Source organism: Mauremys reevesii, linkage group 7, assembly GCF_016161935.1.
Source record: "Mauremys reevesii isolate NIE-2019 linkage group 7, ASM1616193v1, whole genome shotgun sequence".
Taxonomy (NCBI): domain Eukaryota; kingdom Metazoa; phylum Chordata; order Testudines; family Geoemydidae; genus Mauremys; species Mauremys reevesii.
The window spans coordinates 80,765,227-80,782,488 of record NC_052629.1 but is presented as its reverse complement, the minus strand read 5'-3'; the positions used below and the strand labels follow the sequence as shown (position 1 = coordinate 80,782,488).

The following is a 17,262-nucleotide window of genomic DNA, read 5'->3' as shown; positions in this document are numbered from 1 at the left end:
CCCTCAGCTGTTTTCTTTGGGGAATGTGGCCCTTGCCGCTTTACGAGTTGTGCAGGCCTGGTCTAGGCTGAGGTTGATGGTGGGATGGAAATTGTTGAAATCATGGTGGAATTCCTCAAGGGCTTCTTTTCCATGGGTCCAGATGATGAAGATGTCACCAATGTAGCACAAGTAGAGTAGGGGCATTAGGGGACGAGAGCTAAGGAAGCGTTGTTCTAAGTCAGGCATAAAGATATTGGCATACTATGGGAACAGGCAGGTACCCATAGCAGTGCCACTGACTTGAAGGGTATATATTGTCCACAAATGTGAAATAGTTGTGGGTGAGGACAAAGTTGCAAAGTTCAGCCACCAGGTTTGGCATGTAACTAGTTCACAAAACTGGGGGGGATGTTGGGGAAATTCAGGGGGGGTGTAGGGAAATCACTGCCCCTCACCCTACATTAGTCAGATTTCTGAGAGGCCTCATTAGGGCCTTCCTGAAGCCAGCACCACAATGGGACTTCAGTCTTGTACTTTCCACACTGACTAGACCTCCCTTTGAGCTGTTGTCACTTGTTCCATGTCCCACTTCTTTATGTAAGTAGTCACCTTCCTAGTCGCCATCACATCAAGGAGAAGGGTTAGCGTATTAGGAGGGCTGATGGCAGACCCACCATATTTCATAAGAAGAAGGTTTCTTTTAATCTCCATCCAAAATTTATTCCTAAGGTGATCTGAGTTCCACATGAATCAACTGATTTTCTTTACTAACCCTTATGCTTCTGGGGAAGAGAGGAGATTTCACTCTCTTGATGTCGGATGAACTTTGGCTTTTTATCTACAGAAAACAAAACCAATTTAAAAACTTCTAGGCTTTTCTTGCTATAGCAGAATGAACATGGGAATAAGCATTATTTGCTCAGACACTAAGTAGATTTCTGGATGTATCCTTTTTCTATATCAGTTGGATCATCTCACTTCCCCTGAAGGGGTAAGAGCCCATTCTACTAGAGCATAGGCAACTTCAGCATCATTATTTGGAGATGTACTTATTCTGGACATTTGTAAGGTGGCTAATTGGATTTTCATCCACACTTTCAGAAGGCATTACTCCTTAGTCCAGACCTCTTCTGCAGATGCAACATTTGGAACAGCAGTGGTAGTATTCTACTACTCTCTGAATACTATTTACTAATCACCCATGTGTGGAATACACACAGGAACCAGCACTCGAAGAAATGAAGGTTACTCACCTGAACTGGAGGTTCTTCGAGATGTTTGATCCCTATCTGTATTCCACTACCCACACTTCTTCCTCTCTGCTGCGGATATTGTCTGATTTGCAGTAAGAGGAGGAACTGGAGATTTCGGTCAACATCACCTTTATGTCCTCAGATCAGAGCACAAGAAGAGCATCTGTCAAGGTGTGGACCAGCAGACACTGCTTGCTTACAAAGCACCAATCTCAGATGCATGGAGCCCATGCATACCCATGTGTGCAATACAAACAGGGTCATGACCTCCTGTTATGGGTGATTAACCTTCATTTCAGGCTCTCTCAAAACTCAGGCAGACATTCCTGCATTGGTTACACCTGGGTCACGTTGTCAAGGTTTTCTGCACAATTGTAGTAGCTAGAGACTTGCAAGGAATCTGAAACTGGAGAGCAATTGAGAAGTCTGTCCAGGCATTCTGTCTAGTCATTCACACATGTCAGTGGAGGAGGGTGCACCTCACACTTTGGGGAACACTATTTTACAGGAAGCAATGTGTTCCTGTGCTGTGTGCCCACTCCGATACTCAAGTTTGGGGAACAGGGTCATAGCCCTGCCCAAGCCCATACGTCCTGTCTCCTTGGGTGAGTCTAGTGCTGCCAGTAATGTTGCACTCATGCAACCCTTGTTCTCACATAAGTGGAAATAATGGGATTATGCTGGCCCTTTTACAGTGATTCAAGGCTGGTGGGAGACTCCTTGAGCCCTCTCCCTTCTCTCTGCTAATTTGTACAAGACTGTCTGTCTTGTGGCCCAATTATTTATAAATGTGATGTTATTTTAAAAGCATTAACATCATTACTTTGCCTTTTCTGTTTTTTCTGTTTTTCCTTTGGCTTTTTGTATTCAAAGCATGTATCTTATACAGGAAAAAAGGGAGGAATAGTGTTTATATCACTTTGTACTGGCTGGATGGCCAGAGTAGCTCAATATGTATATTTAGTACACCTTTTTTTTATACTGGCAGAATCATTGCTGTCATTCTTTCTCCTGTGTACTGTCACCAGGGAGAGAATGCAATGATTGAACAGATGCTGTGTGCTATATGAAAAACAAAATCTTCTCCAGGGCATTCATCTGCCCTGGAATTCATTTCATTTCTTACACATTCTGAGAATCGTTACTTACCCGTTCTGAGAATGAGATGTAAAATTTGCTCCCTTCTTAATATTTGTTTTGCTTTGCTAGGGTATCTCTATAGTTCAAACTGTATAAAATTCATTTTTCATTACTTAAAGTAATAAACTGCAGTTGTCTTCTCTATTTTGTGTGTGACATTTCTCACTGGTTTGTGTTTTTGGAAGTCCATAATCCTCTCTATATAGTGCTTTTATAACCGAAAGGAAAGTTATACCTGTATATTTTCAAGTCCTTGTGTTACTCCAGTCAACAAAACTAACATTTTAGTCTTCCAGATATAATAGGTATTTCTTCTTCAAATAGTGTCCCTATGAGTGCTCCACTGTAGGTGTGCATGTGTCCTTGTGCTGCTGATCGGAGAACTTAGGTAGCAGTGTTCGTTAGGCCCGCATATGCGCTGACCCCGTGCTGTGCCATGAGGCTAGTCAGCGCAAGTGGGCTAACCACCTCAATTCCTTCTCAACCACTCCTGACAAGAGACATAGCAATTCACAGTCCATTAAAACTATCGCTTTAATTTACATGTCTATAGTTAATCTCCTAGTTATAGTTTTTTCTGTTTTCTAATTTTACCCTTGAAAATTAAAATTAAAAAGAAAAAGACTTTAATTTCTTTTCTGGCTCTTTTTTCCCTGCTGGGGACCCTTCCATCCAGTGGGGTGTGCCCAGTTCACTGGCCTTTAAGGAATACCTCACTTGCAAAGAGACAATCCTGATTGCAGACAATCACTCAGTGCATTCGCTGCCTCGGAGAAGGCCACATCCAGCAAAAGTGTGGTTTCTGCCAATAATTCTTTCCATAATCTCATATGGACCAAGAGCTTGACCGAAGATCATCTTCATGGTGGCTGCTCTCAGGCCTGAATCACCTGGCAGACATGAGTCTTCCCCTCAGCCCTCTACATCTAAGGGTGGTGGATCGAAGAAACAAGCCGCAGACTCCTCTCATAAATAATCTAAGAAATGAGTGGGAAGTCTCCACATTGAACCCTGACATAACTGTAAGTAGCGCCTACCTGCAAGAAGGCAGACAAAAAATTCTATGTGCCTGCCAAGGAATTTGAATTGCTTTTTTACCATCAGCCACCCAACTCCATCGTGATGGACGCCATCAAGTCCTGCAGCTGAAAACACCAGTCGAAGGCTACTCCCAGTGACAGGGATTGGAAGTGCCTGGACCTTTTCAGAAAGAAAGCGTTCTCTTCGGCCACTCTTTCATTCCATATTGCCAGCTACCAGGCCCTCACAGCAAAGTATGACTACATAAACTATTCAAAACTGAATGACTTTATTGAATGGGTGCCAGAGTCACATCATGACCAATTTAAGTCCTTTGTCCAATGGGCCAGTTAGTGGAAAAGACATGGGTGCAGTGTGCCCTCAGTGCAGCCGACACAGTGGCTAGCTCCATTTCCACGGCTGTGGTGATGCAACGGGCATTTTGGCTCCACCTGTCAGGCTTCCCGAAGAAGGTACAGTCTATGGTGGAAGACCTCCCACTTGAGGGCACAAAGCTCTTTGCCGAGAAGACCGATGCCTCCCTTCACACCTTGTAGGATTCTAGGGCAATTTTCTGATCACTGGGCTATATGTGAGGACAAATAAGATGGTTCAGTCCCCAATCCCAGCACAGACCGCACACATATCAGTACACAGCTCAAAGCTACTATGAGCCGAGGAAGAAAGGCAAATTCCCCATATGTAAACCATCTGTCCCACAGTCTTCTTCATCCCAGCCCTCTACGCCCAAACACTAGTATTGATGGGCAGGTCGAGGCAACGTTAGACCGCTCTTCCCGACTAATTCCGCAGATCATGGCTTCACACCCGTGGCTACCCATTGTCAGCAGTGCTTGGGAATGCTTAACAACAGACCGATGGATCTTAGAGATCATTTGAACTGGATACTCCATCCACATTACCTTCCCTACCCCCTCCACAACACCCTTCCATGTCTCTCTTCAGGGACTCACAAGAGTTTACTGTGAGAAGAGGTAGATTGTCTCCAGTTACTAGCCATCTCACAATCTAAGAGGCAAAGGTTCTACTCTTGTTATTTCCTAATCCCGAAGAATAAGGGCTGTTGGAGACCCATACTAAACATCAGAGCTCTCAACAAGTTTGTCAAGGCTCAAAAGTTCAAGATGGTCACCTTAGCAATGATTATTCCAGCATTAGAGCAGGGAGACTGGTTTTCAGCCCTCGACCTTCAGGACACCTATTTTTCATATTTCCATCCTACCAACTCACAGGCGATTTCTCAGATTCACTCTGGGACAAGACCACTATTAACACAGAATACTTCCCTTTGGGCTATCATCAGCCCCAAGAGTGTTTTCCAAGGTCTTCTCAGTGGTGGCTGCTCAACTATACTCCCAAGTGATCATGAATTACCCATACTGGGATGACTGCCCCTTCAAAGCCTCCAGGAGGCTCAGTGAGTCACCAGAGCTGCAATGTACTTATTTATGGAACTGGCCCTACAGATCAACACCCAGAAACCTACCCTCACTCCAGTGCAATGCATGGAATTCATAGGTGCCAGCCTCGATTCATTACAGGCCAGTGCTCTCTTACCTCAACACAGGTTCCTCTGCCAGGCCATGCTCATAGAGGTTCAGAGCAGCCTGTGAATATCAGACAGACTTGGCCTCCAACTCTTGTGGGACATATGGCAGTGATACTACAAGACAGGCTTCATGTGCAACACTTTCAAATGTGGTTCAGTTCAGTTTGCAGACCAAATGGACAGACTGGAGAAGCCCCTTTCACCACCTGCTAGGATCAAAACGTCCCTAAACTGGTGGAAGGACCCAGCTAACATTTGCAAAGGGATCCCCTTCTCACAAGCCCCACCATCATTACTTCTCACCACCAATGCACCACTTTAGAGTGTGGTGTGCATCTAAACAACCTCACAATACAAGCAAGTGTTCACCCGAGGAGATTATGTGCAGGGATATCTCCATAAGTTAAGAGCGGTCAGGAACGCCTGTGCCCTTTTCCTCCTGCTGATCAAAGGATCACACACAAAGATCCTGACAGGCAACATGGCTTGTATGTACTATATCAATAGATAGGGGCGAGCCAGGTCTCCCTGTGCTGCACAGAAGCAATGAGGTTCTGGAACTGGTACATCTCTCATGATGACATGCTCTCTGCTGCTTACCTCCCAGGCACACAAAATTGAATAGCGGGCAGTGTCAGTTGCAAATTCCCACACGACCATGAGTGGGAAATAGACCCAACAATACCTCACAACCAATTCCAATGTTGCCACTCATCTAAGCAAGAAATGTTAATGCTAGTGCTCCAGGGCAGGGGTAGGATAGTATTCCCTGGGTGATGCTCTCCTCCTCCTCTGGGACAGTGACCTTCTCTATGCCTTTCCCCATTTCACCTACCGTAAAATGTCCTGCTGATAATAAAACAGGGCAGGGCTCATATCATTCTGATTGCTCCTACTTGGCTGAGACAGACTTGGTACCTTTACCTGTCACAGCTTGTGATGTGTCCGCCAGTCCCTCTCCCAGACATTCCCCACCTCCTCTTGCAGAACAGAGGACATATCCTACATCCCAACTTGGCGGTCTTTGCCTCAAGGCATGGATCCTGCTTTTTTCTAATACCTAGAAAGTTCCTGTTTAAGAGACGTACAAAAGGTTCTATTACACAGTAGAAAGTCCTCAACACGACATACTTACCTGCAAAAATGATCTAGGCTCCAGATTTGGTGCACATCTCAACAAATTTCTCAAACATCTGTGACTTTTCCACATATCCTAGACTATGCATTGAACCTAAAGAGGTTGGGACTCTCTTTGAGTTCTCTCAGGGTCCAGCTAGTGCAGTGTTTCCCAAACTTGGGATGCCGCTTGTGCAGGGAAAGCCCCTGGTGGGCTGGGCCGGTTTGTTTACCTGCCCCGTCCGCAGGTCCAGCCAATCACTGCTCCAGGCCAATGGGAGCTGCAGGAAGTGGCGCGGGCGGAGGGATGTACTGTCCGCCGCTTCCAGCAGCTCCCATTGGCCTGGAGCAGCAAGCTGTGGCTAGTGGAAGCCGCGATCGGCTGGATCTGCTGACACAGCAGGTAAACAAACTGGCCCAGCCCACCAGGGGCTTTCCCTAGACAAGCAGCGTCCCAGGTTTGGGAAACACTGATCTAGTGGCTTTTTACCAACTTGTAGAGGGGTACTCAGTGCTGTCACACCCAATGACTAAAACAAGGGTCGGCAACCTTTCAGAAGTGGTATGCTGAGTCTTCATTTATTTACTCTAATTTAAGGTTTCGCGTGCCAGTAATACATTTTAACATTTTTAGAAGGTCTCTCTCTATAAGTCTATATTATATAACTAACTATTGTTGTATGTAAAGTAAATAAGGTTTTTTAAAATGTTTAAGAATCTTCATTTAAAATTAAATTAAAATACGGATCTTATCAGTTTAGTGCAGTGGTTTTTAACCTGGGGTGCATGCCCTTTCTGGGAGTGCGAGACATGCAAGATTTTTTTAGAAGGTAAATCATTGAAAACACAAATTAAGCACAGGCAGATAAGTACAACTACTGTGTTTCATCAAACCTATGTATTTATTAACATTATATGTTTTTAACAATTACTGTAATATACAAACAAAGTTTATAAGTTTTCAAGTTTTTAAGCTAATTGTAGTGTAATTTTTGATAAGGGGTGTGAGAACATATTTTGAGAACTCCAGACCATCAGCGGGCTGAGCGGGGATGAGTGTAGTGTATTAAATTGCTCCCCATAGCAATGTGCTACTTATGGTGTACTACTTTGGGCTGCCCGTCCTGATGCTCTGAGCAGCCTGGTCAGGGAACAGGGGTGGTTGGATAGGTGTGGGAGTCCCAGGGGGCCTGTCAGGGGTCGGGGCAGTCAGGGGACAGGGAGCAGGGGGCTTGGATGTGGAGGGTGTCCCGGGGAGCAGATGGGGTGGGGGGGTCCCGGGAGGGGGTGGTCAGGAGACAAGGAGTAGGGGGGGTTGGATGGGTGGGGAGTTCTGAGTGGGGCAGTGGGTCCTGGGAGGGGGCGGTCAGGGGACAAGGAGCAGGGGGGTTGGATGGGTCAGTGGTTATGTGGGGGGCAGTCCGGGGGCGGGAAGTGGGAGGGGGTGGATAGGAGGCAGGCTGTTTGGGGAAGCACAGCCTTCCCTACCCGGGTGTAGTGTATTAAATTTCTCCCCGTAGGAATGTGCTACTTACAGTGTACTACTCACGGCTGCCAGTCCTGGTGCTCCGCAAGTAGCACGTTCTTACTGGGAGAAATTTAATACACTATACCAGCGGACAGAACTCCAGACTGGTGGCGGGCTGAGCGGCTCAGCCCACCGCCAGTCTGGGGTTCCGGCCGCCGGCTCCTGCCAGCCGGGGTCCCAGCTGCCGGCCCCGCTCAACCCGCAGCGGGCCTGGGGTTCCATTCACCCAGGCCAGCAGTGGGCTGAGTGGGGGCGGCAGCCGGGAACTCAGCCATCGTGCCAGTAAAAATCGGCTTGCGTGCCTCAGGTTGCCGACCCCTGGACTAAAAGTTTCCTCAGGGGTATAGTAAACCTCTTCCCACAACCTCAACTTCCTACCCACATGTGGAACCTAAATTTAGTGTTGAAGGACTGACTAGGCCTCGCTTCAACCCCCTGGCCATCTGTTCGCTGACATACCTGTCAATGGAAACAGCCTTCCTGATAGCAATTACCTCGGCCAGGAAAATAGCAGAGATAGCAAACCTAATGGTGCATCCCCCCATATGATAATTTTTCCAGAAAAGGTTACACTCAGTCAGCCTTCAAAATTCATCTCAAAGGCAACCTCTCCATTTCACATGAATCAACTGATTCACCTTCCTATCTTCTACCCCAAGCCTCACCAGGACAACAAGGAGGCTATATTGTATAACTTAGATGTTATGCAATTAATTAGATCCCCCATTCCACTGGCTCTGTGTTCCCCCATACTTGGGTCCCCCAATCTCTCCCCCACCAGGGGTTCTGAGTGCCCCACATTATCTCCTCACCCTATACCAGCATCCTCCATTCTCTCCTCTATGTCAGGGTTCTGTGTCCCCAGATCCCTCTCTCCCTCATTCTCCATCCCATGCCAGGCACTGTTTGTTTCCCACCATGTTTTGTCTGGGTGATAAGTCATTCATGATGTCATCATGTGAAACTCTTGGGAGAATGAGCAGAGATCAGATAAGGTATTGTTATGTTGAAAGTCATTAATGAGTGCCATTAGTTTATTCCTTATAGACAATTGCCGAGTGCTTGAAACTGGCTGTGCTAATCAGATGGCAGGGACTCCATGTGACTCCTGTTTTCTGGTTTACCCAAAAATTAATAGAATTCTGGCCACTGATACCTAGAACAGTCTTTGAAATTTTTGAATTTATCAGATAGGACATTCAAAAGTTACTGCATTACAGACTGACAGAAAAATGCTATCAAGTGGGTAGTAAGGTCTTCACAAGCTCGGCCAAAAAATTTAGCATCTCGTGTCAAATCTTTTCTTCATGGCATTATTTTAACAGTGGAATTACACAGACTCTTCAGACTTCCCATATGGTTAAATGATAGAAATATTTTGTTTTAGACTACTTCTAAATATTTTTTTAAATGATTAATAGTATTTTTCCTGTATTCTTCCTCTAGTTTGAGGATTGCACTGGGGCTGAGACATATGTGTCTAGAATTATGCCTACAGTGAAGCAGCAGTGCACATGTTCAGAGGCAGAAACTTTTACAGCCAAAAATTTACATGTTGGTTGAGTTTAGTCAGGCAGGAGCTGAATGGCGGTTTTGTGGATCTCAGTGGTGCTTACATTGAGACTGAGACACCTGAGTCCCTTTATTGATATGTCCCCATCAATATTTGTTGCCTGTATTTGTTGCAGGCACTGTGAAGAATTATTTTGTTGTGATTTACTATTGCTTATGTTGGTACTGATTTAAATGTTTTTCATTCTTTTGATTGTGATAGACAAGTTTTGGGGACCTTTGCCTGTGTTTTTAGTTTATACTAGGTACTCCAATTAAATCCTGGACCTTAGTACCTTAAGAGTTACAGATGTCACTTTAAAAAATGTTTGGTATGAGCTGAGCTCTGCTGCCAGCCAGTGAAGTCAATAGAAGTAGCATTCTGGAGCTATTGAAGTCAATGGCAAAACTCCCATTGACTTCAGTAGGGCCAGGATATCACCCTGGGAGTTTTACCATTGACTGGTAATGAAGAAAATTTATTTTACTATGAAGATTTTATGCCATTAAGAAAAAAATGCTAAAAATACAGTTTTAACCCCCTGATGCATATACTTACTTGTAAGTAGTCCCATTGAAGTCAATGGGATTCTACATGTAAGTAAAGTTATGTACCCGCTTAAGTGTTTGCAGACAGCCTTCTACTAGTGGCATTAAAAACAAACAATAGTTATAATTTAGTGTATTATACATTTTAATCTAAAGATGCTATAGAGCAGTTTTTCAAATTAGTTTTACAAAGACTGAACCTGATTTAAATCAAGTATTGGGGGGCACGGGGAATCAAGTGATTTAAATTGGGTTGTTTTAAATTGCTCCATCCTGAAGGTTAGGTACACTTTCAAGGGTAGGATAGAATTACATACATATAAATTCATGGGTTTTTTCCTTCTCTTTCTGTGATTTAGGCCTCAGGCAAGAAAACAGTACCTAATTCTGGCTCGTGGTCCATGTACCTTTCTAGTACTGCTAAAATGTTCAAGGCCACAGCAATTAGCATATAATTCGATTTCAAGGTTTTCAGTTGATTGCCTTTTTGTGGCCATAATACTTAAAACGGAAGCTGTTGTAGAGTATTTTTTACTTGTTTAAGCAAAACAAACTGTAGAAAAAAGGGAATTGAATGACTGTGACAGCTTGGTAAAGGAACCTGGAGTTTGTATTTATTTATTTTCTGGAAGCATCATGACATTGATACATACATGGGGAAAAGAATGATTCTTATGTGAGTTGTTTTTTTTCTTGGATAATTGATGAAAATCTCACTTGATTTTTTTAATCTCTCTCCCCCTCCACCTCCAAAATGTACTTTTGCAGAAGCATAAGATAGATCTTTTCTACAAACTGCGCCATGTGATGAATGAACTCATTGACCTGCGTAGACAGCTACTGTCAGGTCACTTGACACAGGATCAGGTACGAGAAGTCAAGAGACACCTTACAGTGCGACTGGACTGGGGTAATGAGTAAGTACAAATACCATCTGAGTGCCATCTATTTTAATTAATATGGAATGTTTTTTGTGTAATGGAATTTGCAAACGGTTGAACTATCTTCTAGTTGTTGGCAACTGAAACCAAATATCACTTTTTACATTCTGAGTTTACGACGTACCTCCTCCCCAATAGATATACATAATTTAAAATTGTAAAAATGTATGATTTGCTTCTACCATTCATTCCTTTCTGAAGGAGTCTGTATTTTTCAATGTGTTTTAGGCCTTATTGCTTAAGTTGTACAGTGAATATTAAATCTGAGGTAGTCTATACATTGTAATTTATCTGCATTATTATTAATATTACCATTTTGCCATTTGAAAAATTGTTACTGTCAGTGGAACAACTGTACAGCTTTGTTGTTAGGCAACGCTGTAGAATAGCCAGAACTGACACTGTCTGATCAAATGATTAACACTGTGGAGTTGAGGATTATAGTATTCAGATTTAATTTTGTTTTAGGTCTTGTAATCCGTATAATTCTCTGCTGATGGGTTCTCAGATTTTGTGCCCTGATTATCAGTCCTGTTGTATAGAAGTGACCATGTGAATCTCCTTTTTATGGAGCCAAAGGGATTTATAGTAATTTAGAGTTGAGTCTGGAATTATAATTAATTACTTAAAAAAAAAACCACTAGCCCTATCCCAGAATCGATTCTTGAAAAACAACAAGTAAAAAGCTTAGCTTGCCTAGTTCTAAGGCAAAGTGCTGTGAACAGATATGTTATGCGTGGCATGCACATGACCTTTTCGGAGGAAATGTCACTCTCCTTAGGCTTACAAAAACCTTTCGTCCACCAGGATGTGGATACTTATAATTAAAGTACAGAGTAAAATTCTGTGTAAGTTACCAAAAACAGAAAAATGTCAGTTTTTCCTCCCTAACTTACTCTAGTCATGTCCACATTCCTTGAGCACCTGTGTCAGGACTCCCATGGAGAAGAGTACTGAAATGAACTGACAAAAACTCAACTGGCCCCTCTTGTTAAATTAATATATTACTCTCTTCTTAGTTGAAAAAGAGGCTCTGAAAGATGTAGACTAACAGAATTACTTAAGTGATTGTCTTGCATTTTAACTGCCACTAATGTAAATGGAACCCAATAAACCATTGTGATGGATTCAACCCAGACTAGTAAAGGGCTCTTTCACCACCTGCCCTGCAACTCTAGATGCCTGAAATGCTCTTGCTGTGGCTCACAGCCCCGACAACAACAGCCAGCAGACAAGCATGCAGGTCACACCCTGGTTTCCATTGCTCAGTTACTTTTGAAAAGTGACCCCATAATGGTCCCTTCTGACCTTAAGTCTATGAATCTATGAAAACCCCAACACCCTCCCAGTTACGAATATCCCCCAAATCATCTGCTAATGTGGCAATCTGCTGAGGTTCCCAGAATTGTGAACTACTGTGTTACCCCTCTCAGCCTCAGTAAGTGAGAGTTTTTCTACTGCTAAGCTGTGTGACAACTCCCTGATACACCAGCTCGTCTGTCTGGCCAGTAAACCCTTCAGGACACACCTTGTCTTGCATGTAACAAACAGTGAACCCCCATCTCCCAAGTTCCCCAGAGATGTCTCCATGCCATGTCCAGCCCTCTCCTGGAATACTCTCAGAAGTTCATAAATTTGCTACTCCTTTAAAGAGATTATGCACTGGAGTTCATTAATTTAATTAGAGTGTGACAACACTCTTATTTCAATCATAGCACTGAATTGGTTTTTAGTAAAAGTAAAACAAGTTTATATAACAAAAAGACATCGGATTAAGTGATACCAAGTAAAAGGAATAAAGATTAAAAAGGGTTAAAAGCAAACAAAAGTCAAAATACATTTCTAAGGCTAAAACTTATTTTCAGCAAGTTACAGTTTTTGCCTAAGCAGGCATCTCACCTAAATTCAGGTCTCAAAAACTTCAACTCACTTGTTTGAAGGATCCAACATTCCATGATTTCAAGAGCTCTGGACCCTTTAATTTCCCAAGTGATGGATAATTATGAGGGTTCTCTCCCCATTCTATTTATAGTCCAGTAAACCTTTGAAATTTATTATTTGACAAGTAAGCCCAGACAAAGCTTCTCTCTCCTCCTGGGATGTAGGAAGACAGCATGGCATCTAAAGTTCATTGTCCCTACTTCAAGAGGCAGGAAGACTTTCTGTTGTTATTCCCTGCCTATTGACTTCCCATCATACAGAAATGGGGCTTCCATTGTTTTGATTCCATAATGCTTAATTTACATTGGAGACAGGTAGGTAGCTGTCTTCCCTCCTGGCAGGGAGAAAACCTATACAGGTCTGTCACATCTTACGCACATTTAACATGTGCGATTTCAGCTTTGCGCGGTTGGGAGAAAGAAAAAAAAATCGGGCGATTCCACCAGTGTGAGACGCGAATCTGCTGTTCCCACTAAAATATTTTTTGGGGGGACTTGACAGCAACAGCATATCTTTAGGCCTGTGATAAGGGACTCCCGTACAGTAACCCTGGAGGATTGGCAAAAAAAAAAATGTTTAAATAGTGTGTCTGCCCCGGAGTGAGTGTGAGATGGGAGAAGCGAATCTGCTGTTCCCATTACAGTACTCAGTCCCCCTGTGCCTCTCATACTGTGTGCATCTCGCCGTGCTGAGTGAGATTCTGCTGTGCCTGTACTGTTTAAAAAGACAGTACGTATTTTCGTACTGTATAACATGGCCCCTAAACGCAAGTCACCTACTTCATCTGGTGCTCAACCGAAGAAACAGCAATGTGTTCCAACGCTGGAGGAAAAACTGTCCGTGTTGGACTTATTGGGAGATGGTATGTCTATTGCCAACGTGGTGCGTAAATACGGCCGCAACGAATCTAGCATCCGTGCCATCAAGATTCGAGAGACAGAAATTCGTCAAGCCGTGGCATCAAGTGCTCCAGTAACTGCTAAGGTGATGAGCCAAGTGCGTGATAAGACTTTAGTGAAGACTGAAAAGGCATTAAAGTTATGGCTGGAGGACATGAACCGTAAACGTGTGCCTATCAATGGCAACATGTTGCAAGAAAAGGCTCTTAGCATCTATGCGCTGTTCAAACCTCCCGCCGAAGAGGGACAGCCTTCTGATAAGAAGGAATTCAAAGCCAGCCAAGGTTGGCTTAAGAGATTTAGGAACCGCTTCAACCTCAAAAATGTGCAGACTACTGGTGAAGCTGCATCTGCCAATGAGGACGCAGCAAAAGCCTACCCCGAACAATTAAAGAAAATCATAGAGGAAAGGGGCTATCTTCCAGAACAAGTTTTTAATGCTGACGAGACTGGGCTCTTCTGGAAAAAAATGCCCACCCGCACTTACATTTCAAAATCAGAAAGACAAGCCCCTGGCTTCAAAGCAGCTAAAGACCGTGTGACTGTGTTGCTTTGTGGCAATGCGGCTGGGCATTTAATAAAGCCGGGCTTGCTCTATAGGGCTGCAAATCCCCATGCACTAAAAGATAAGAACAAAAATCTCCTGCCTGTGTTCTGGCAATCAAATAAAAAGCTTGGGTGACGGCAGCATTATTTCTGGATTGGTTCCACAAGTGTTTCATTCTGGAGGTCAAGCAGTACCTTGAAGAAAAAGGACTTGACTTTAAAGTGTTGCTGATAATAGACAATGCTCCTGGCCATCCTGCGGCACTCCGGTTTGCGCATAACGATGTTGAAGTCGTCTTTCTCCCCCCCAATACCACCTCCATCCTCCAACCTCTCGTCATTAGCTGTTTCAAGGCCACGTACATGAGGCTTACATTCTCACGGATCCTTACCGCTATGGATGCTGATCCCAATGTTAATGTGATGGAGTGTGGGAAGTCCTTCAACATTGCTGATTGCATCACTTACATTAAACAGGCAATGGATGCAGTCAAGCCTGAAACAGTCAATGCATGTTGGCGAAACCTATGAGAAGACTGTGTGAGTGATTTTAAGGGTTTCCCGACCATTGATAAAGTGCAACTCATTGTTCATGTGGCTAGGCCAGTGGGTGGTGATGGCTTCGTCGACATCCTCGAGGAAGAAATTGAGGGATTAATTGTAAGGGCCATAGAGAAACATTGACTAACGAAGAGTTAGAGGAACTGATAAAATCATCTGCAGCAGACGAAGATGATGATGAACAGGAAGAGCCAGCAACTTGGAATCTTCATAAATTTTCTGAAGTGTTCCCAGCAGCGAAACATTTGAATGATTTAATTTCTGAATATGATCCCTCTATGGAATGAAGCCTCAAAATCACATGTAGTATTACGGATGATTTGAGACCGTACCAAGAAATGTTTGAGGAGCTCAAGAGACAACAGCGACAGTTGCCAATCACCATGTTTTTAAAGAAAAAACAACCAGCAGCAGCAGAGCCTACACAATCAACTTCTCAAGCTGAACCAGAGCCAACCACTTTGTCTACGACTCACTCTTTGTCACCCAAGCCTAGCCCATCGTCTCCTGGATCGACATCAAGCCCTGATGACTCAATAATAGTGTTGTCTGGAGAAGAGGAAGACTAATCATTGGAGTGTGTACAGTAGAAGACTGGTGACTGTTTAGGTTTACAGTACTGTACTGTTTTCATTTTTTATTCTTTCATTCTTCTGTCTCTCATGTTATTAAAAATACTGTAAAATTATATTTTACATATGTAGTCTTTATTATATACTGTACTGTACATTGCCGTATACAATACATAGTACTTTATGGGTGATTTAAGGGATTTTCAAGGGTCATTTTGACTATATGCGATTTTCACTTTATGCGCTGACCGCGGAACGTAACCCCAGCGTAAGATGCGACAGACCTGTATTTGGTCACAGACTTAAAAGCATATCATCAGTGAGTATCCATAATTCCTCATATAATATGAATGCATACCTTTCACAATTAAATGAATCACCAGTATGATAAAAGACCTTGATACACTTTTGTAATACAGTAATATTGTGTACAAACAGTTGATTGAATTGTATCTTTGAGGTTCAGCCCCCCCGTCTTTATAGTTAAGAGGCTGTCTCCCCTACTTGCTGGTTTGATGGCTTTGTTTACCTTGCATGTAAATGCAATTTCATTGTCTCTGCCTGATGATCAGGTTAGTCAGACAAGCCAGTACACATTTCTTTGTCTAGGGTATACTGTGCTTATGCATTGCTTGCCAAATACATTTTAAGAACATAATTCTAGAACATATCCATAACCTGGGGTGAAAGTAATATAAAATTCTTACCAGTACGGGGCCCAGAGTTGGTCCCTGGAAGGGGCGGGCTTTTGGGCAGAAGGGGTGGGGCTGGGGGGGTCAGCCTTCCCCAGCCAGCCCACCCATTTGCATTGCCTGGCCTGTGCCACCCAGGGCTCTGGCAGCATTTTAAAAGGGCCCGAGGGGGGGGAAGGGGCAATGATGTTAAAGCGCTGCCACGTTTGCTCCCCTCTCCGCATTGGCGGCCGTGCCAGTAGGGACCCTACCAGCAGGGCCACCAACGGGATGTGTTGGGGGGCAAAAGGGGCAGCGATGTTCAAGTGCAGCCGTGGCAAAGGACCCTCCTTAAAGCATTGCTGCAGCAGCGCTTTAGCGTTGGCTGAGTATGGGCCGGTACCATCTTCTTACTGGTACGCCATACTGGCCCACTTTCACCCCTGTCCATAACTCTTTGTACATATTTTGTATATACCTTACACAAAAATATTAATGATCAATGAGTTATTTGTTTCCCAATGATATATTGCATACCATCGTTTGGGTATATGTCATGACAACAGTGTGTTAAGTGCCGTGGGTATGTCAGGCCTGACAAGAGTTGTTGACACAGAATAGTGAACCTCTAAAGGGCCTCTGTGTCACAACCATACAGGAACTTTATCCCTAGATAATTTTGCTGAGAGAGGTAGCAGACAGAGTGAGCAAGAGGAAGTGAGAGAGGGAGTACTGAAAAGAAAGGAATTTGGACTAAATGGTAGTTCAGCACTGAAGGGGAGTAGTTAGCTCAATTAGTTGTTAGTGGACCAAAGAGAAGGAGTTCTGTTAAATAAATAATACAATAAATAAGTGTAAAACTTAAAGATAAAACCCATTACCCAACCACCTTATAGAAATGATCAGTAGAGGTAAATAATGGTTAAATATAACATCTGCTAGATATACCAGTAATATAGTGGTATTCTGTTTACGGTGGTAGAGAAAGACAGAACTTAGGCTGTGCTAGAGAAAGGGATGGGTTGAAATCAGAGACAGAAATAGAACACAATATTAGATAAATCTAGGCATATGTTATAGTGAGTGTGTATCTGTGTGTGTAAAAATCTGTATACCAGTGTGAGAAACATAATAGCAAAAATAAATGAGCTATACTGGGATAAAAGACATGTCTGAGATATGGTTGAATGAAAAACTCAATGGGCTATTGTAATACCAGGCAGTAGACTATATAGGAAGAATGGATTAGGTTATAGAGATAAGAGCATAACACTGTATCTAAAAGATGCCATAAAATTTAATCAGATAAAGTTTCTGAGTAGGGAGGATCATACAATAAAATCCATATAAATTCAAATCCCATGTCACAATAATACAAATATATTAATGGAGTTATACAATGAGTCTCCAGATAAGGGAAGG

At 43.3% G+C, this 17,262-nt stretch overlaps 1 protein-coding gene across 12 annotated transcripts in view; it reads left to right on the top strand.

The window, feature by feature from the left end:
- DOCK3 (dedicator of cytokinesis 3) overlaps nt 1-17,262 on the top strand; it is a 625,234-nt gene that overhangs the window by 235,481 nt on the left and 372,491 nt on the right. For all 12 annotated transcript variants that reach the window (XM_039547580.1, XM_039547582.1, XM_039547590.1 and 9 more), the window contains exon 6: nt 10,478-10,626. In XM_039547580.1, the coding sequence (XP_039403514.1) occupies nt 10,478-10,626 (149 nt within the window). The remainder of the gene's footprint in view (nt 1-10,477; nt 10,627-17,262) is intronic.